General features: G+C 35.3%; 1 protein-coding gene across 1 annotated transcript; it reads right to left on the minus strand.

Moving 5' to 3' along the window:
- Positions 1-679: 679 nt before the first annotated feature.
- LOC141835028 (peroxisomal acyl-coenzyme A oxidase 1-like) lies at positions 680-18,119 on the minus strand. The gene is made up of 14 exons (XM_074722450.1): positions 17,919-18,119; positions 16,326-16,434; positions 14,516-14,577; positions 13,533-13,742; positions 13,237-13,324; positions 12,998-13,160; positions 11,879-12,077; positions 10,023-10,220; positions 9,093-9,224; positions 3,863-3,983; positions 3,379-3,489; positions 1,579-1,648; positions 1,244-1,427; positions 680-1,146 (listed from the first exon to the last, which is right to left on the minus strand). The coding sequence occupies exons 1-14, from the start codon at positions 18,060-18,062 to the stop codon at positions 937-939; spliced, it is 2,001 nt and encodes a 666-aa protein (XP_074578551.1). The 5' UTR covers positions 18,063-18,119; the 3' UTR covers positions 680-936.
- Positions 18,120-18,446: the final 327 nt, after the last annotated feature.

Consider the following 18,446-nt stretch of genomic DNA (forward strand, 5'->3'; position numbering starts at 1 on the left):
AAAGAACATTTGATGCTTTTCATTTTAACTATCCTACTTATATTCTATATAAATATCTTTATAAACCTATTCATCCTTTTAAAAAATAATTTAAAATATTTAAAATTTTTAATTATAATTAATCCATCATTTTTTTAAACAATTATCTTACTATATCTATTACTATTAAATTTAAATTTAATATACTTTTTTATACTCCACGTAACCTAAATTTTTTAATTTCTAACGTCTTTCATCCAAATTTGAATTTAACATTTATCATTCTTATCATGTGTCTCATGGATGATATATCTATAAATAATATAAATTATGATAAATTATCTTAGGTGTATTTTAGTAAATTCATCCATAACTAAAGAAAAAAATAAATTTAAAATTAATCTTTGATATAATTCTATTTTTTATAACACTAACATCTTGCTTTTTGAAAATTTTTATTTAATTTTCTTTCAAATTTTATGGTATTTTTTTCTAAATCGTACAAGTCTTTTTTTGACTTTTTTGATCAATTATTTAAAAAATATATAATTGTTCTCTCCGATCTTTTTAATATTAATCTAAATTGATTTTTGATAATTTTAGTTTTTTCACTTAATCTTTTTTATCAGTTTTGAAAAAGTTTTATAAAATTTCATGATACAAGTTATCAAGTTAATGACCTAGTAGAAAATTTTCAACATAGCCCGACAACAGCTGACATAAGTTAGATCCAAGAAAGTGAAAGCTTGTTAACTCATGACGCTAAAGCCCAAATTCCTCTCACACAATTACACTTCTAAACGACAACATCTGCATGATAGAATTAAATCATCATCGGACTCAGTTTTAGTTCTTGCTAGTAGTCCTTATTGAATATAGATTGCTAGGAGGTTATCTGGAGTACCGAAATATAAAAGAAAAAAAACATTCTGTAAGGCTATTAGAATAATAGTATCTTCACAGCCTTGATGCCGTCAGCTTCTGCTGGATCAAGGGCTTGATGTACTCCTGGTATCCATCGGGCACAACTGAATCATTTAGTGGATCTTTCCATGCTGCCTCATAGAGGTTGGGGTACACATTTCCATCATAGCGACCAAGAATTGAACCCAGATAGTGATCAGTGTAGTTAAACGCATCGACTAGTGCAACAGCATTAAGGCGAAGCTGCAATGGTCATTGATCCATTTCAATGAAGCTGCCAAGTAGTTTCAAATAGGAGAAGAAAACCATAGAATTGGGAGGGAAATTAATTAGTACAAACCTGGGAATATTGAGATCGAAGTTTCTCATTAGCTAGTGCACCTTGCTTGGGCGTGATGTACCCTGTCGCGATGAAATCGCCAAGGTGCTTATGAACCAGAGAGAGAGCATAGACACTGCAGAGAATCTGCAGCACTTCTTTGACTCCACGTCCTTGTATGTCTTCTTGAACCTTGTCAACGAATCTGAACATGGTAACATGGAATGAAGCCACTTGGTTATGTTGCTTGATGTAAGTTGAGAGAATCATGAAAAGATTATGCCAGAGCCATAAAACAAATGTTCAAAGAACCAGAATTTATTAAGCCGTACTGTAAAAGCAGGTAGGGTAGTTACTTGGATACAATGATTAGTTGACAATGAGCAATTGCCGCCTCCGACAAATCAGAAGAAAGCTCATGGAAACCTGAATGAAAAATTAGAGTGGACTGTCAAAAAGAAGAAGAAACAAGCAGAAACCACTTCAGCAGTTTTCGCAACATTCCAACAATATATATCTGATATACTCAAAATAATATCTAAGGAAATAGAAGGGAACTGACCCCAACTAGATCTGCAGTTATTGGGAAAAATAACAGTAGGTACAACATAGCCAGAACTTGTTTCCATGGTTATGCAACTTGTCCTTTTGGTGTTGGAACTAGATAGCACATACACCTATCTTGACTAATAGAATGCCAAAAGAGCACATACATACTCCTATAGACGTGCACCTACCTCTTCATAGATTTTAGTATTGAGGACAGCTGTGGCAGATTCTAGGTTGGCACTTCCCTAGAAGCAGAATGGACTTCCACCCCTCCAATCATCACATTTCTCAAAAGCTTTAGTATCACTTTTTCTATTAGAATTGCCAAAACTAAACCTAGATTTGAGCATCCGCCGACTTCATACTATTACCGTATGTTGGTTAAAGACCTTAAGCTCAGTCCGTATTGACAGGTAGACTTCACAGTTATTTGAAATTAGTTTTAGCAGGACACTTCTAATTGGCCTAGCCTAATTGCAATAAGTATCTTATGAACTATAGGAGGAGAAAATTCAAAACAGAATATGATAACCATACAGTTTGCAACTTCTTTTATGTTTTCTCTTATTAGCTCTGGGCCTTGTTGAGCTGTCAGTTTGAAATAAAACTTGAGCCCTAACCAACACCCAAATTTGTGTGTTTGAGCATAGAGCCCACTTGTATATTGCTCCATGTCCATTTCCAATATTAGCACCTAATCTTCACCCTCTGGGTAGGTTTTCTTCCTCTGTACCCACAAAATTATACATCATCACCATCTGTATGGCTTCGACTACTCTATGACATTCAGTCCACACAACAAGGAATCAACCTGCCATATCTACACATAATTCTAATAATCATTGATTTATTGCACATAAACAATGATGTTAAGGCACCTCGAAGAAATCAGCAGAGAATCAGGATGATATCTGGGTAAATAAGGTGCAATCGACGAGAGAATCAAAAATGAATTAGGAGAAATCAATTTCTCTCCTAACATTAATTATACCGTAAGCCATTCTGCCTATGTCATTATTTGGAAATTTAACATCACATGACAATTTGAATTTTCCAAATTCCAATCCATGTACTTAGTATATTGGAGACAAAATACCCGGTATTATATTGATTTGGAAATTAAGATATAATGATGGTTCCCACATTTCCTTACCAACCTCAGATAGTTTCCAAATGGCACTGAACATTTTATGAACATAAGCATGGCATTTGTATTGTGTTTTGGGCCTTTGGCTAGTCATGAGAGGAGCAATCACTTCATAGTTGCTCCTGTTCGTCATATTCTTTTAAAATTTGGGCACTAATTCAGTAACTAAGATTTTAATATTTGTTAATATAGAACTTGTGGTAAATGCATTTCTAGGAACTTATTGACCATCCACTATCCTCTCTGCTATACCAGTCAATTCTTATAAAAGGTTCAGATTCAACGATTGAAACAAAAACAAGAATAAAAAAGATTGCACAAAGAAAGATAAGTTGCCACATGCAATATAATTCCCTTCCTCATATACCACACTATACAGAGGCATTTAACATTTTCAGGGATCTATTTGTATGAGTTTAATGAAAATGAAGAAGCTCAGATGCACAGAAGATTAACTAACCTTCTTCTTGGCTTGGGAACTGGCTAATGTTTTTGGCACAATTCACAGCCATTCTAATGGCTCTAGCTTCAAATGCTTCCAGTATAACTGAAGGTTTCAACCAGTCCTCAGCTGCACATGAAGATAAGGATTGTAACTTACTGAAAAACCACTTAAAAGCTAGTGAAATATCCTAAACGAAGATCAATGGAATGTACTTTTCCATTAGCGAGTGTCACCAAACATTCATAAATCATGGTTTAGCCATTTATTTTACAACTAGTGTAGCTACACTGCCATCTTTCACTGCTCTTAGCACATTAAGTCACTACAAAGCACACCACATCAAATCCAACACATTTTTTATCTAGTTTACGAGAAGCCAACGAACTATAAAATACCAAGGTTGCATGGTGGTGGACCTCTGCTAATGAATGACTGGAAATAAATCCTTGTTTGGTACAATAAATTATTATACTAAAAAAAAAGGATGTTGAATGATGACCTGTGAGAACATCACATTTGCTCTGCATCAAATGCTGTACTCTTCCCATATATGCTGTTGTACCAACAGGCTGTTTCCCAGAACCTAGTTGAGAAATAGTCTTCATAAGGAACCTTGCCACCTGAAATAAGAATTATATAAGAAAAAAGTTAAAGGTAACTAGTTTTTTTCATGAACTATAATGTGGCATGGGGGCCACCAGAAGCAGCATTATGAATACTCTAATTTATGCTACCGATGAAGTCAGCTATTTTAAAGTGCTGTACATATTGAAAGAAACAGCAGATTGCAAAGATCAAGTTATCATATCTCTTAAAGCACATGAAGAACAATTTTACTGGGCACACACCTAATATGCTCAACTATATTAAACATAAATCTCCTTGGTGTATGTTATTTGCCAATGATATATTGCCACTTCAGAGTATAAATGGATTAACTCGATCCTTGAGGTGGGGAACAAAACATTAAAACTAAAGATTGTCAAGAAAAAGTAAAGCTTACAATATGTAATTTCATTAGCGAGAAAAAATATTAAGATGTATCAACATGAAATTCGTATAAGGGTTCTATGTATATTAAATGTATTATTAATGAAGAAGATATTAATGAAAAGATTATTAATAAGATTTTTAAAAATTGCTGAAATGAAGAACATCTAAACCTTGTATGATCGTTGTGTGCTCCTTAGGCTTTATATGAGTGAGGTATTTCTGAAATATTTTGTGGATCGATGTGTTGGGCTATTAGGAACCATACGTACAAAAAAATATTATAGCAGAGGTAGAATTACATGCTGGATATGTGGGAAACCAACAATTCTAAAGTTAGACGACAAACTGAAATCAACTAGAGTGGAAAGTTTAAGAGGTAGGAGAGACCAAAAACTTGGTTAATGTAACAAAAGAATATTTAATTATTTGGATATTGACAGTGATATATCCTTCCATAGAGCCCAATGAAGAATATGTTGGTCAGATGCATCATCATCAAATTGTATTTGTTCCTACTATTTAGAGTAAGCTACTTAAATTTATCTCTTCATTACAATTAAGATGGATGAACTGTTTAAACATTTTTAGTGTTGGCTACCAAGACCTAATCCAATACTCAACCTCTTTCTATCAGGACTTAGGACAAACATTGAAGGCCAAACTAATTGAGAAAAAAAGTTTAGAGGGAAAATGAATATGGACCGTGAATAATATGAAAAAAAATTCAGGACCAAACAGTCCGTGCCTTCCTGTTATAAGCCATAAACAAATGTTTACAACCATATCTGTGATGAGTATTAGTATCCCGGATACTTGAAGATATCCTGACATAGGTTCAGGAGAGAAGAATGAATTATTCAAAGAAAATATATTAAATCAGTAGTATTGGTTTTCAGATATCGTTTAAGTAATCTATTATATGAGAAAAGTAAATAATTTAAAAGTTGACAAGTGTTTGGAAAGAGCTAATCTACGATCTGAAACCAACACTATCCTAATACTAGCAACAGATGAGCAGTAATTCCCTTCGAGGTGCCCGGCTACTAGAAGTATGATGTCTAACCAAGTTGGAAATTTGGTTATAGTGATTCATGCCTTTCGGTTGCCCTCATATGACTTGAAGCCATTATGTATAATGGTAAGCTACACCTTTCATGTAACAATAGAGAACCATCCATTAGGCATTCAAATATTCAAGCGCTATTCATTGATCAAAAAGCGCATTGGAAGATATCAATCAAGAGGGTATGTGGATAAGGGATGCTGCAATGGTGGTGGTGGGAGTGGGGAGATGGGAGCTCACGATTCATAATTCAAAGAGTGCATTGAATATTTCAATGAAGTGGGAATATGGATGAGGGATGTTATAATAGCACAACCCTAGTTAGGTGGTTTTCAACATCTACAACTATGCATCTATTGCTGGTGTATGCTTTAAGGCCACCGAGGGTGGTTCACTCTTCCTTTGTATAAGGATGGATGTAGGTGATACGTGAGAGCTTCATTTGGAGATTAGAGAAAAATAAATCGTGCAAACAATATTGCTACACCCTACCACCTCTGCCCGAGACCAAGGTTCTTGTTGGATGAAACCTGCATTATGGTGGATGATCATGGGCCACCTAACTGACATGTGACATTTAACAATTTAATGAAGCAATCCCATTTAATAAAGTACTTCTTAGATATCCTCGAGCTTTGCTAGTTATGACATGCCCTAGGCTATTCACCTAGCCACCACCCCTCTCCTACCAAATGATCCTCCAAGATTATTTGCATTGTGAACCTTCATTCGTAATAAATTTGCTAATGCTATGAGGAATACCATCACTCAATTTTTTACTCACTTGGGTGGTATTACGGTGATATGGTTGGCATGGAGATCAAGCCATCAATGCCCACCAAATCACTTGGGATCTAGAAGGCCAAAGGCCAACTTAATAAATTTTCTTCCCCATCGATGGTGTGACATTGATGTCTTCCTTGGAGTATCACTCTCCACTAAAGAACCCCACCCTACTCTCTCTAACTTCTTAACGGTCACCTTGCATGACCCTAATAGCTATCTGTGGAACCACTAATTCAATCCTCCTTGAATACAATTGGATGTATCAGTTGGTTGTCCTTCATGCTAAAAACAAGTCACTAACATCTTAAGGACATCACTATCTCCAACTTTTCTCTATGCGCCTATATAGTGGGACTGTAACCCTTTAGGATGTGATTGTGATGATTTTATTATTGAAATCATCCCTTCACTTAGGGAATCTCTTCATTGGTTGGTGATTGGAGGTGAAGGGCAATATAACCAACCTATCCTAGGTTGTGAATATTGAATGTCACTAACTTTCGCTAATGAATCACTAGGTGAATGAATCTAATCTCTAATTTTGAGATAGTGATGTTATTGGCAAAAGCTGCAAACTAAGTTGCACTACAATGACTACCAACTATACATCCATTGCCAATTAGTGATATTCCTAGAGTGATTAACCTACACTGGTTGATCATTGCTCCTGAGTTTCTATCTTGACCATCTCAAGCCATGAGATGGCAAATGCCAGCCATTTCCATTCTCAAATGAGCCCTTGAATGATGATCAATAATGTAGAGAAGACGTGCAAGAACACTTGCATTAATGCACTCACCCTTGGTGGCTAGGGAAGAAAACACCCCCCAACACTTCCTCAAGCATGATGAATGTGTCAATTAATTCTACCTACTCTTGACTTCTCAAATCGTTGTGATGTGGTCAATCAGCCATAGAGATTGAGTGTTCTAAAAATGACAATGAAAGATGTGTTGTTGACATTTTCTATAGTTATTTCAAGTCCCTCCACCTATACCTCCATTTACAACTAGGAGTTGGTCATTTGATTTGTTGATGCTATAGATGCTGAAGTCCAATTCTGGTATTGAATGTTGAAAACATTGATAAGTTCTTTTAGAAGTGCCAATGGAACAACCTTAGATTCTCAAAGGAGAAAGACTAGAACCAACTACGGGCCCTGGTAAACTAGGTTGGGTGACCTACTTCTATATTATTTACCCTTCTTTTAATGTGGTGTTTGTGTGGTTCTGCCCCACCTTGCCCTCATAATCGCCTCACCAATTGGTCTTGTTTGAGCCCTCATTGTTGTGTTGACTCAATTGAGGGCTCTTAGACCTTTTAGATTTGAAAAAAAAAAATAAATGTTATAACTATGAATTTGGTGAAGGGAAGTCTTAGCGCAATGGTAAAATTGTTGCCGTGTGACTTGATGGTCACGAATTCATGTCATACAATGTAGGGTAAGGCTGCATATAATAGATCCTTCTCCAAGACCCCACATTGATGGGAGCTTCGTGCACAGGATTGCCTTTTTTTTATAATTATGGATTTGGTGCATCACATGTGAAAGTAAATTTTCCACTAAGATGGAAGTAATATAGAGGAAAGCTGGACAAAAGGATTTTTCCATCCCTGCCTTATTTCTGCCAAAGGAAAGAAAGAAAGTGCCCTTTAGAAAATCTTTCTTGTCACCTTATTTTCATCCACGTTTCTTTCCCTCATAGGAAACATATCCAAAAGTTAGATACAACATGGTTGATAACCCCTTGATTCACAAGGTTGCCGCTCTTCTATGATACTATGTAAGTGTTCATTATGTTTACCTCTTTGATTGGTCGAGGCAACTTTTTTTGGACTTCCCAATTTGATATTAGAGTGCTCTTGCTAAATTGATTTAGCATTTATAGTTGCAGTTTTGTGCGATGAAGCTTGTAATCTAATGTGCCGCGTGGTAATGTGAAATGATACTGATGACCACTACTTGATTTGAGGTCCTATTTTCGTTTAGGGTGTTCAGTATCCTTCACCAATTAACAACACTATAACCCCCAACCCCAACCCGCAACTTGACTAATGACTCTAGAAGGAAAATTCCTAATCTCTGTGGAAGTGTAAATGAAAGCCTACATTATCCCTAGTTGAAAGCATGTAAAGCTCAATGTTGATCATCATAGCAAGCGTCACTTTTCAATTGGATTTGCACTTTAGATGATCATCTGACTAACTCAAAACTAAGCCTACCCCAACACCATTAGTCATGCTAAGTTGAATGAGATAACTAACCCATTAGATTAATAGGCATCATGTTTCAATTAGATTTGCACTTTTTAGTTTGATCATCTAACTATTAATCCTAGAACTAGGTCCACTCCAATATCATTTGTCATTTCCAGATTGAATGAGATAACTAGCCCATTAACTTGATGGGCATCCCCACTAGCCCATACTATTAAGCTAAGTGAATTTAGTAAACTCGTGTAAGCCTAAGAAACCCACTTGATTAGCCCACAATACTAAGGTGGGACAAAAAATACTACAACAATGTGTTTCATTCAAGGTGATGCACTTGAGGCACTACCCCTAACTAACTTATTGCCAAGAAAACTCTGTGCAAAAGGAAACCAATATAGTTTACTTATGAAATTAAAGCATGTGATAGTTAGCTGTTTATCCACCATAAGATAACCATTTCCCTATCAGAGAAGTTATCTCTTTTCTCTATAGAAAAGCTAACTAAAAAGCTTCATTTTCTATCATCATAATTGTACAAGCAGTTAGCCTGTTATTCAAAAGCTAAAGAATTGAAATCCATATCTAAAGCCAAGGCAATTGTCAAGCAAAGGCAAACCCTTGAACCTCATGAAACATTCATAAATTGCTGTATAGAAACTAAAATGGAACTAACCTGCAAAAGCAAAACAACATTATCTCCTTCATACGTACAAGCAGGAACATAGACAGCAAATAACTCAGGAAGCCCACTGCTGCATAAGTAACCATGGCCTCCACACAGTTTCCGACATTCTTCGATTCCATCCTAATAATTTGAAGAATTGTTAGCAAGGGTACCGTGGGTAAGGAAAAAAATACATCAACATATATCACTAGAAAACAATGTTTGTTTAAATGAACAATACATGGACATAGGAAATAGCCAAATATATTTTCTAGATAAATTCATGAATTATAAGAAATAGGTGTTCGAAAGCCCACTAAAATATTGTAACTCTCATGACTCTTTAACATTATTGTAACCCAGTTAACAAAATTTCTGAGGATAAATATTAGAGAGATTTACTGGGTATAGTAGCCTCATTAACTTATGTTTCCACCCAATCCAGTTCACAAAATTTCTTACATGTGAAGGAATGTTGCAAAGTTATAGTATGGTGGCCTGCCTTCACTGCACAAAATAATTAATACAATAATATATGTTACAAACTCAAGGGTTGTTATCATCTAGAAGGAATAGAAGTATCTTCCATCCAAATATGCAATACTAGTGATTTTTAATCTCATAGAAGTTACTGCCTAACAATAAGTAAAGAAAAAGGGCAACCAGCCATCACTAATTTGGAAGTACATGTAAAGACTATTCTTCATCCTCAGCCAAATAATTATACAAACAGAGAAATTAGATATGAATATGATTACTATTTTCCAGGTTGCTCTGAACAGCAAACAGCAATATTATAATTAATGAAAAGGAAGTAAAACATTAATAACACTAAAGCAACATTCATGACACTATCTGGTCTAGAATTGGGTGATGGAGACTAGAATGAATTGAAATAGAATATAGCACAGAACTACAGATTCTAAAAGATTTACGTACTGCTGTCACAGAGGTTGTCAAAGATTTCAAACCAGCAGTGCATGCATGAGCCTCAGGCAATGTTGAAAAATCGTTGGCTCGTAGTCTCTCTGTCACATCATTATATAACCACTTCAACCATTCACCAACAAACCTAAAAGCATATGCTGAAGCCAGCAGCGGAAAGAGTCTGCTTTGCTGAGTTTTGTAATCAATCACCTGTGAGAGAATGGTTAAATAAGAATTTACAACTGCACCAACACCTTTTCAAGAGGATGAAAGACTTCATAGATTGTTTACTTTGGGTGGATAGATGTGAGGAGAGGCGAAGGGAGGAAAGGAGCAAAAAGAACACAACCATTGCCCTCCCCTCCCTACTTTCCTCCAATTCATTCACCAAAGTGCACGTAACATGTCATTAGCATAAAACAATATAACTGAGACTGAATTAAATACATTAGTGCCATGCCACACTCACCGAAGTCATATTGGCTTTAGCTTGCATTCAAGTATGACATGGTTATATTGAACCAAGCAGATGTGACTATAACTGCTTGATGCAATAGCTAATTAGATATTTCATTCATTTGACTTTGATAGTGATGTGCATTATCAACAAATTCAAAATTGACGCAGATATATTCATAGAAGTGGATTATGAGCAGACTTGACTATGACTAACATCAGAACGTGATCTGCATTGCCGTTGCAAAGTCATGTATATAAATGATGGTCATTTCCCAGTAGAAAAAGGAAGGTTGGAACTTAACATCAGATCTTAGCATTCTTGATTACACAAATAAAATAATTATAAAAAATATGTATCATATAAATCATTCATCTTAGAATTCAAATCTTCCCAGTCCAAGGTATTTTGCATCTAAAAGGATACCAACTTATTTTAGAAAATCGTGAAACTGTCAAGCAGAAATGCTCCCGTGGGCAAATTATCAGATCAGGCTATAAATCACGACAATCTTTGTTAGTCCAAGCTTCTGTACCACAATAAGAACAGAATGTGAAGCAGTCAAGTATGTCACCAAGCCTAAAGTACTTGAAGGAAGATTTCAGGAACTATATAATGGCAGTTCCCATATAATGCAAGCAGAGATCTTCACATACAAGCTACAATGTGGTATCAAATGCATTTCATGGAGTCAGTTAGAAAAGTATCATTTCATAAAATTTAATCATTGTCTTCTTCAAGGTTATGGAACAAGTTACATGTGAAGAAACTTGATGTGTGGATTAAGATAATCTAGCAAAAAGAGTAACAGTCCACCTTGTTGAAGGCACCTCCCAAAAGACCTTAATATCCAATGATGCTAATGTGACACCTACCTTCAAGCAGAGGAGACAACCATGAAATCCAATTTAACAGTAGTTAGGCTCTATTTATGATTACCAAAGGCCTTCAGCTAATACAGTAACAACTAAGACCATCAAGGATGCCATCATCATCATTCAACCATGATCTAGGATGTTATGCATTAGATAATTAATTATATATGTATAATATAAATATATCAAAGCAGCATGGCCATATTAAATCTAAGTTTTTATTATAATAAATATATGTGTAACACTGTCAATGCCAGACAAAGCACAGGGAAGAAAATGACCGAATGTGGTGCTAGGCCTTATTAACTAACCTAAAATTTAAAACATCATGACATCGGTCTTGAGGTTTGACTGTGTGTATAACAAGGATATTACCATAATTATTGTCAGGTGAGGTAGTCAGTCGCAATATAAACATCCCAAAGCTCAATGGCAGGATAAGACAACACCAAATTGTTAGGAAACACACTTGTAGTAAATTAATATCTGTATGTCATAGAATATTTTCAATGTAGCACAGAGTACTGATATTGTACCTGAGTTTCAGAAGAACCATCTTGTGGTCCAAATTGCCTACGAACACAACTATATCTCACAGCAATGCACACAGCTCGAGATAAAGCCTTAGAAGCATCAGAGACAATTGTTTGACGAACATAAACCATTGTCCCATATAAAAGCTGCCTTGGGACATCAGATTGCACATACTTCCCTTCCCTTGTGACTTGTGAAACCCTGGACAATATTGAAAATAAAAAACAATCAATATCATTGCTAAGCAATGCAGATATCACATCTATAATACCTCAGTCAAAACAACTACTCATACAATTGCTCCAGTAATGTTAAACTGTAAAAAGAATAAGAGAGGTAAACTTCCCACTGCAGTGTCAAAGTAAACATAGTGAAGTATTAGGTATGATCATTTAAACTAATACACTAGTCCAATCTAAGTCAATATGACTGTATGCAGAAAAAATATATTACATGTATTAGCCTTCAGAAGTATCCACAATTGACCAGGTTTGCCAACTTTGTCAAGATCGATCCTATTCTGAACGAAAATAGGTCCATGGGTCTTGATCATAGGATCGGAACACAGGATCATAAGAGAATTAACTTAATTATTTTAGAATTATATTACCATTTATAATTTATCATATATTTTTAGCTTTCAGTCTCTGAATATTTTATGACTATTGTTCTGAAGCGTAAAAAAAATTATAAAAGAAAAATAAACTAAAGTATTCCATCTTTATATAGCAAGTATCAACTTCTATAAGAGGAAATAATTATAAGATGGATGATAATGATAATTATTAAAAATACTTCTTCTGATTATGATTTAAAAGGAAACTATTGTCAAATGTGACACAAAAAATTGCTATAGTAAATATCTAATTAAATTCAAATATACATTGGGATAAAAATCCTGCATAGGAATGTAATCAAACATAGGATTCGATCATAGGTTCATAAGATCCTAGCCCACTTTGGATCCTAATTGGAATTTGGATTGTTTAGAACAGTTTGGATTATAAGATCATAAGGGTTGATCGCAATCTTTAACTATATGGGCATGAAAATCAAAATATCGAGCTTGAACAACTAGGCCATGTCGTACATAATTAGATGCAAAAAAGGTATTAACTAACCGCATCAACATTTGATTTCGTGGTATGCGCACATTATCAAACCGCAAAACACCATTGTCCATTGTATTGTAAGCAGCATTGCCAAATTTCATCCCAATATCACCAACAACGATTCCAGGAAGAGGTGAATGATCATCCAAACTTCGTAACTGGACAATGAAACCTATAAAGCAAAGTAATTCAGAAAACAACTCCAGAAATCCCTGAAATAATCCTCCAAACATGTGAAAATGTTAAACCATTGATTCCATAGTCTTTTCCACCAATGATTAGACGGGCATAAACAACTGCATGGGTGGATACTTTTCCAAGACCACCAGGCCACCACTGCACGTGTAAGAAATGGATATGATCATTGAAACATTTAGGGATATTTTCATCTCAATTATTTTTATAAATAAATTGGTTTTTTGGAGAAAATTATTGTTGAATAATACACGAAGCTATACGATTTTGAAAAGACACTATTGTCTTAAGGAATCTATTAGTGAATCTAGGTTGGGTCTTCAGAACACATATTGATACTACTACTTACTTTGCTTGAAGTAAGTGTAGGGCTGTCAATAACAAATTCATCCGTTTTGGGATCGAATGTCGCTGTTGTTTCAAGACCTTGAACATTTGAACCATGACCAAGTTCTGTCTGAGCATAGCATCCAATTATTTGCATCTTATAAGCCAGTGGTAACCACTTCTTCTGTTGTTCCTCAGTTCCTTGTCCTTTTATAGCAGGAACAAACATTCCCTATTAACCAAAATACTATAAGTTAAAGAATGTGAAGATAACAAATGTGAATCATACATATGGTTCCATGAACATTCCCTATTAGCCAAAATACTGTAAGTTAAATAATGTGAAGAAAGCAAATAGCTACCAATAGAACAGAACTCAGAGCCAAACTAATCATTATTGGGCTTAAGCTACAGAATGTGACATCCATGCCAGAAAGCATGAAGGTATAGCTATTCACCCTTCACAGTAATTTCTAAGGGTACATTGAGATCAATCTTTCTGTATATCAAGAGTAAACAACAAAACTCATTTTTTTTCCAATATTTGAAACTTGAAGAAGACTAATCTAGAAAACACTCCAGTATCATGATAAATGGCTCATGTTTCTATTTGATGTAACTAAATAACATGCAAGAAATTAACAATACAGAAAGGAGTGAAATTACTGTTAGTAAGAAGATGATGCAAACAAACAACTAACTGGAAAGGCAAAAACTTACCTGAAGGTATAAGGAAACATCTATAGCAAATTGAACCACGAAACAGTGGCAATGCTAACATATTAACATGTTCTTCAACAGCTACTTAATGGAAAAGTGCTTACAGTAGAGTGACAAATAAAAGCGGGCAAATGGTAGAAGAATGAATATGCATCAAAGCATTTTAAGTGGGAAAAACTGATATTAGCAAGAATATGAAACAATAAATGCCAAGTACATGTCTTCCAAATAATTCTAGCAGAATTCCTCCTATCTGAAATGAGAAATAGGAAAACAGGTCCTCACCCAGTGGAGATCCCCATATCCAGGTTCATCTATGAAGATCCGGAACACAGAGGCTTCTTCTTCTGCAACATCAGAAAATTGGATGATTATCAGAAAACTGAAACGGAGGGAAAATAATGCAGGATCCTTTAAAGTGGTAAATTATTACATGCCAAAGGTCTTACTTCCTTGACGAATGCATGTTTTATTACTGAACTTTTTGTTGTACCAGAAAGAAATGGTTTCTTCTATAGCTAGATATGCCTGGGATAGTAATACATTTAAGAGGTACGGATTCCAAAGGCATGGTGACTAGTTTTATCAATGGGTGTGTATCAACCTCATCGAGACAGTCCAATCAAAACCTAAGGATAGAAGATTCAACCTGGTTTCAGTAGCATGACTATTTTTTTGTGGGCACTTAAGAGGATAACAAAGCAGTTTCATATAAACATGTTCAGAAGATTAAAGTATGATGCTAATAACCTACTGACATGCACACTAAACAACATGTATATTGAGACTTTAGTATGAAGACTGATTGTCACAGTTTCTCGTCTGCTGTCATTTGAGAGTATGCATGTTGATTAAAATCTCACTGAAGTCACTTGCTAAGACTGAAGCAGTAAAACCTTAATAAGAATTAAGTACCTCACAGCTCTTTTATGAAATTTTATAACATAGTTACTCAAAATCTTACGCATTACTTGACTTTTTTCTTTTACTTCCACAAGAAACTTCTAATTCTTTGGAAAATATTTTAGTTTATGGCATCGTTGGGAGTCCTCAACCAAATGAGTATTTTGTAGAGAGCAGACAAGGGATTCCATTATAGGATGTTTTAATTCTTTGGAACAACTCAAAGGAAGCCTCCAAATGATCATAGATCATACCTATCCCATTTTCACAGTGCGACCATTGGTTGTTCACGGACTAGCTATACCATCTTTTTATTTTCTAGGGCCAATATCAACAGTGTAGTTCATCCAACTTCCAACAATAATACTAAATGCCAATGATTGCTCAAGAAACAAAAGTCAAGTAACAAACTAATTCACTTTGGGAATAATAGTGTTGGATGATGAAGACCAAATGACCAAGAATGTCATTACACTCAACATAGATTAAGATACAAACGATACAATGCCCAAAGGCTTCTTTATCACCTTTCCAATCAATAATAGAAAACATGACATAATTGGGCCATTTTTTCTCGTGTTAGTCAAAACTCATAATACGTATACAGACGTATGTAAAGTACAAACTAGAAAATTATTGTCATATTCACTTGCCACCAAATTGCAATAGTTGATTATAATTATAAGAAGTTCAACTTGACGCAGTCAAAATTTATATCTATATACAGATATGGGTACCATTAAATGTTCCTAGTGAAATTTTGAGAGTGCTTGACCACCAATAAAGTCAAGCCACATGCTAGTTTCAGTACCGATTGACAAAGAGTGATGCTAGGGATAGGTATCAATCAAAGTTAGAGGAGTGATTACTGTCACAAGATAGAACAACAAATAGGATTGAGGATGAGAAAATACAAAGAAGAGAGAAGAGACCAGAGTAAAGATAAAAAAAATAAAAGAGAAAGAGTAAAGGAAAAAATTACAAAGAATGAAAGTTGACTTTTTATTGTGTTTGACCATTACTGCTTGGTCCATGTACCAATTGATGTATCTGACAGCAATGTTATCATTGTTAATATTTGATAGAACTTTTATTGGAACGAGCAAGGGCATGGTTGCGCTTGTATTTCGTCCAAAGTAATATCCAAGAAATTTTAACAAAAAGAGCTTAGAATGAAGGGGAAAAAATATACCTGTAAGGCGTAACTCGTTTATTCGCTTCCAAGCATGGGCTGATTTTTTGAGTGTGTTCTTAAACAATTCCTTACGGTCAAGCATTGTTCTATTGTCTTTGCGGAAGACCTAAATGGAAAAGAAGAAAAAGTCTTAAGATTGTAGATAATATGGTCATAAGAGTACAAAATGGAAAAAATAAAAAAGAACTAATGTAAAACAAAGTAAACACTTCAAACAACAACAGCCAAGCCTTATCCCACTAGGTGGGGTCGGCTAAACTAAACATTTCAAACATAAAAGTATAAAAAAAAAAAGGGCAGCCCGGTGCACGAAGCTCCCGCCATGCGGGGTCCAGGGAAAGGATATAATCAAACATAAAAGTATATTATATTTAATTTAAAATGAGATCAGAAGCCCAACACTGCCTTCAAGCAACAAAAATGTACACATAAAGACCTAAACATACAGTTATAATCTTTTCTCACATACCATGATGACTTAATAGCTGCACATACATTAAGCCATAACCAATCCTAGTCAACATGATATCCTTTAGCTTTACTCATAGTAATGATTAAATCTATTATGAACCATTCCGAAATTGGTAGACATGATTAGCATAACAATGGTATTCGTAAAGGTGTAAATAGCATAGTTGCTACTTCCCTCAAGTCATTTGTAAACAAAAGGATAGGAATTAGAATATATTTTCCCAAAAATTTACGATTTTGAAATCAGGTCAAAATTCTTCAGATTTGTGTTTGAGAATTCTTGGTAATTTATGCAACCAAACAACTCTACAACATTATAGTAAAATAATTCCCAAAAAATAAATGGAATTCTAATTATAATTTTTCTCCTGAATTGGGATTAGAATTCTTATAAATTCTGTTCTGATATGGAATTTGGATTATTTTCCAACAGGAATTGCTTCCAAGCAGGCTGAAAATGTTCATATCTTCATTTAGAAATTGACATGCAGGAAACTGAATTCATCAGTGCCAAAGTTCATGTTGGATTCCAATATTAGTAAATGACGCCTAAATATTGTTGAAAAAGACAAAATCTAAAATATATAGGCAAATTAGTAGACTTCTTATTCATATACTATGTTCATTACTGGCATACATAGCTAAAAGGTGTCATTTACTGACATTCTTTTACTTCCGTAATCACAACAGCAAATAATGCTCCACTCAGGACCTGGCTTCGAAGTTCTAACAACGAAAACGAAACCCTATAGTCATGGTCAACCGGAATAAGCTAGGAGCACGGTTATGTATGAATTAGGCTTAATATGACCATCTTGTGAATTCCATGTGAGCGCTCTTAAAAAAAACTGGTACTCCAAAATCCAAATATAAATCAATTACGCTTTCATCCTTGCAGCATCTTTGAGCGAAGCAAGAAGGGACTAATCTCACTTCCTTTCTGCTATTCCTTTGGCAATTATTACTCAACAAACTCAAATAAAATTTAAAATATATATAATAAAGCTTTCAAAGAGAAAAGAGAGAAAAAAAAACAAATAGACGGACAAAACTGGCGTGGATCTGGAAGTAAAAAAAAAACGAACGATAAAACACAAAAAGGAGGAGGAGAAAAATGACCGGATCGCTGGCGACGATGTGGGCCATGCGATTGGCGACTTCGAATGCGTGCTCGGAGCCGGCCCAGGCGATCTTCATCGCCTGAACATCGAATTGGGCTTTCTTCCGCTCGGGCGCGAGATGATCCACCGCCGACGCCTCCATTCTCCTCCGCCCACAATCTTTCTCGTCCCCTTCTCTTCACCGCTCGCCGACGACGACGCCGAGCACAACTAGTAATCCCCTCTGGTCGGCCTGAAGTATAGATATACCTTAGGTTCCGTTGCCTCATCGACCAACAACCAATGATTACGTGTGGGAGAAATCGGAGCCCACGTGGGCCCCGCATTGCGACCAATTCACATAAGGTATGCTTTGGAGTATATCGTTGGGGTGACGTCGAAATTTCAATCATCTTCCTTTGGCCAAAATAGAAAATAATAAAATATTGTCAAATTAATGAATATCGATGTTGACTTTTCATGTCGTTGTGGCAGAGCGTAAAGCACGTGATTAACGTGGCATTGACTGAAAGATATGCCGTTAATA

Source organism: Curcuma longa, chromosome 9 (assembly GCF_044706935.1).
Source record: "Curcuma longa cultivar G26 ecotype Majalengka, Jawa Barat chromosome 9, ITB_CL_G26_1.1, whole genome shotgun sequence".
NCBI lineage: Eukaryota > Viridiplantae > Streptophyta > Magnoliopsida > Zingiberales > Zingiberaceae > Curcuma > Curcuma longa.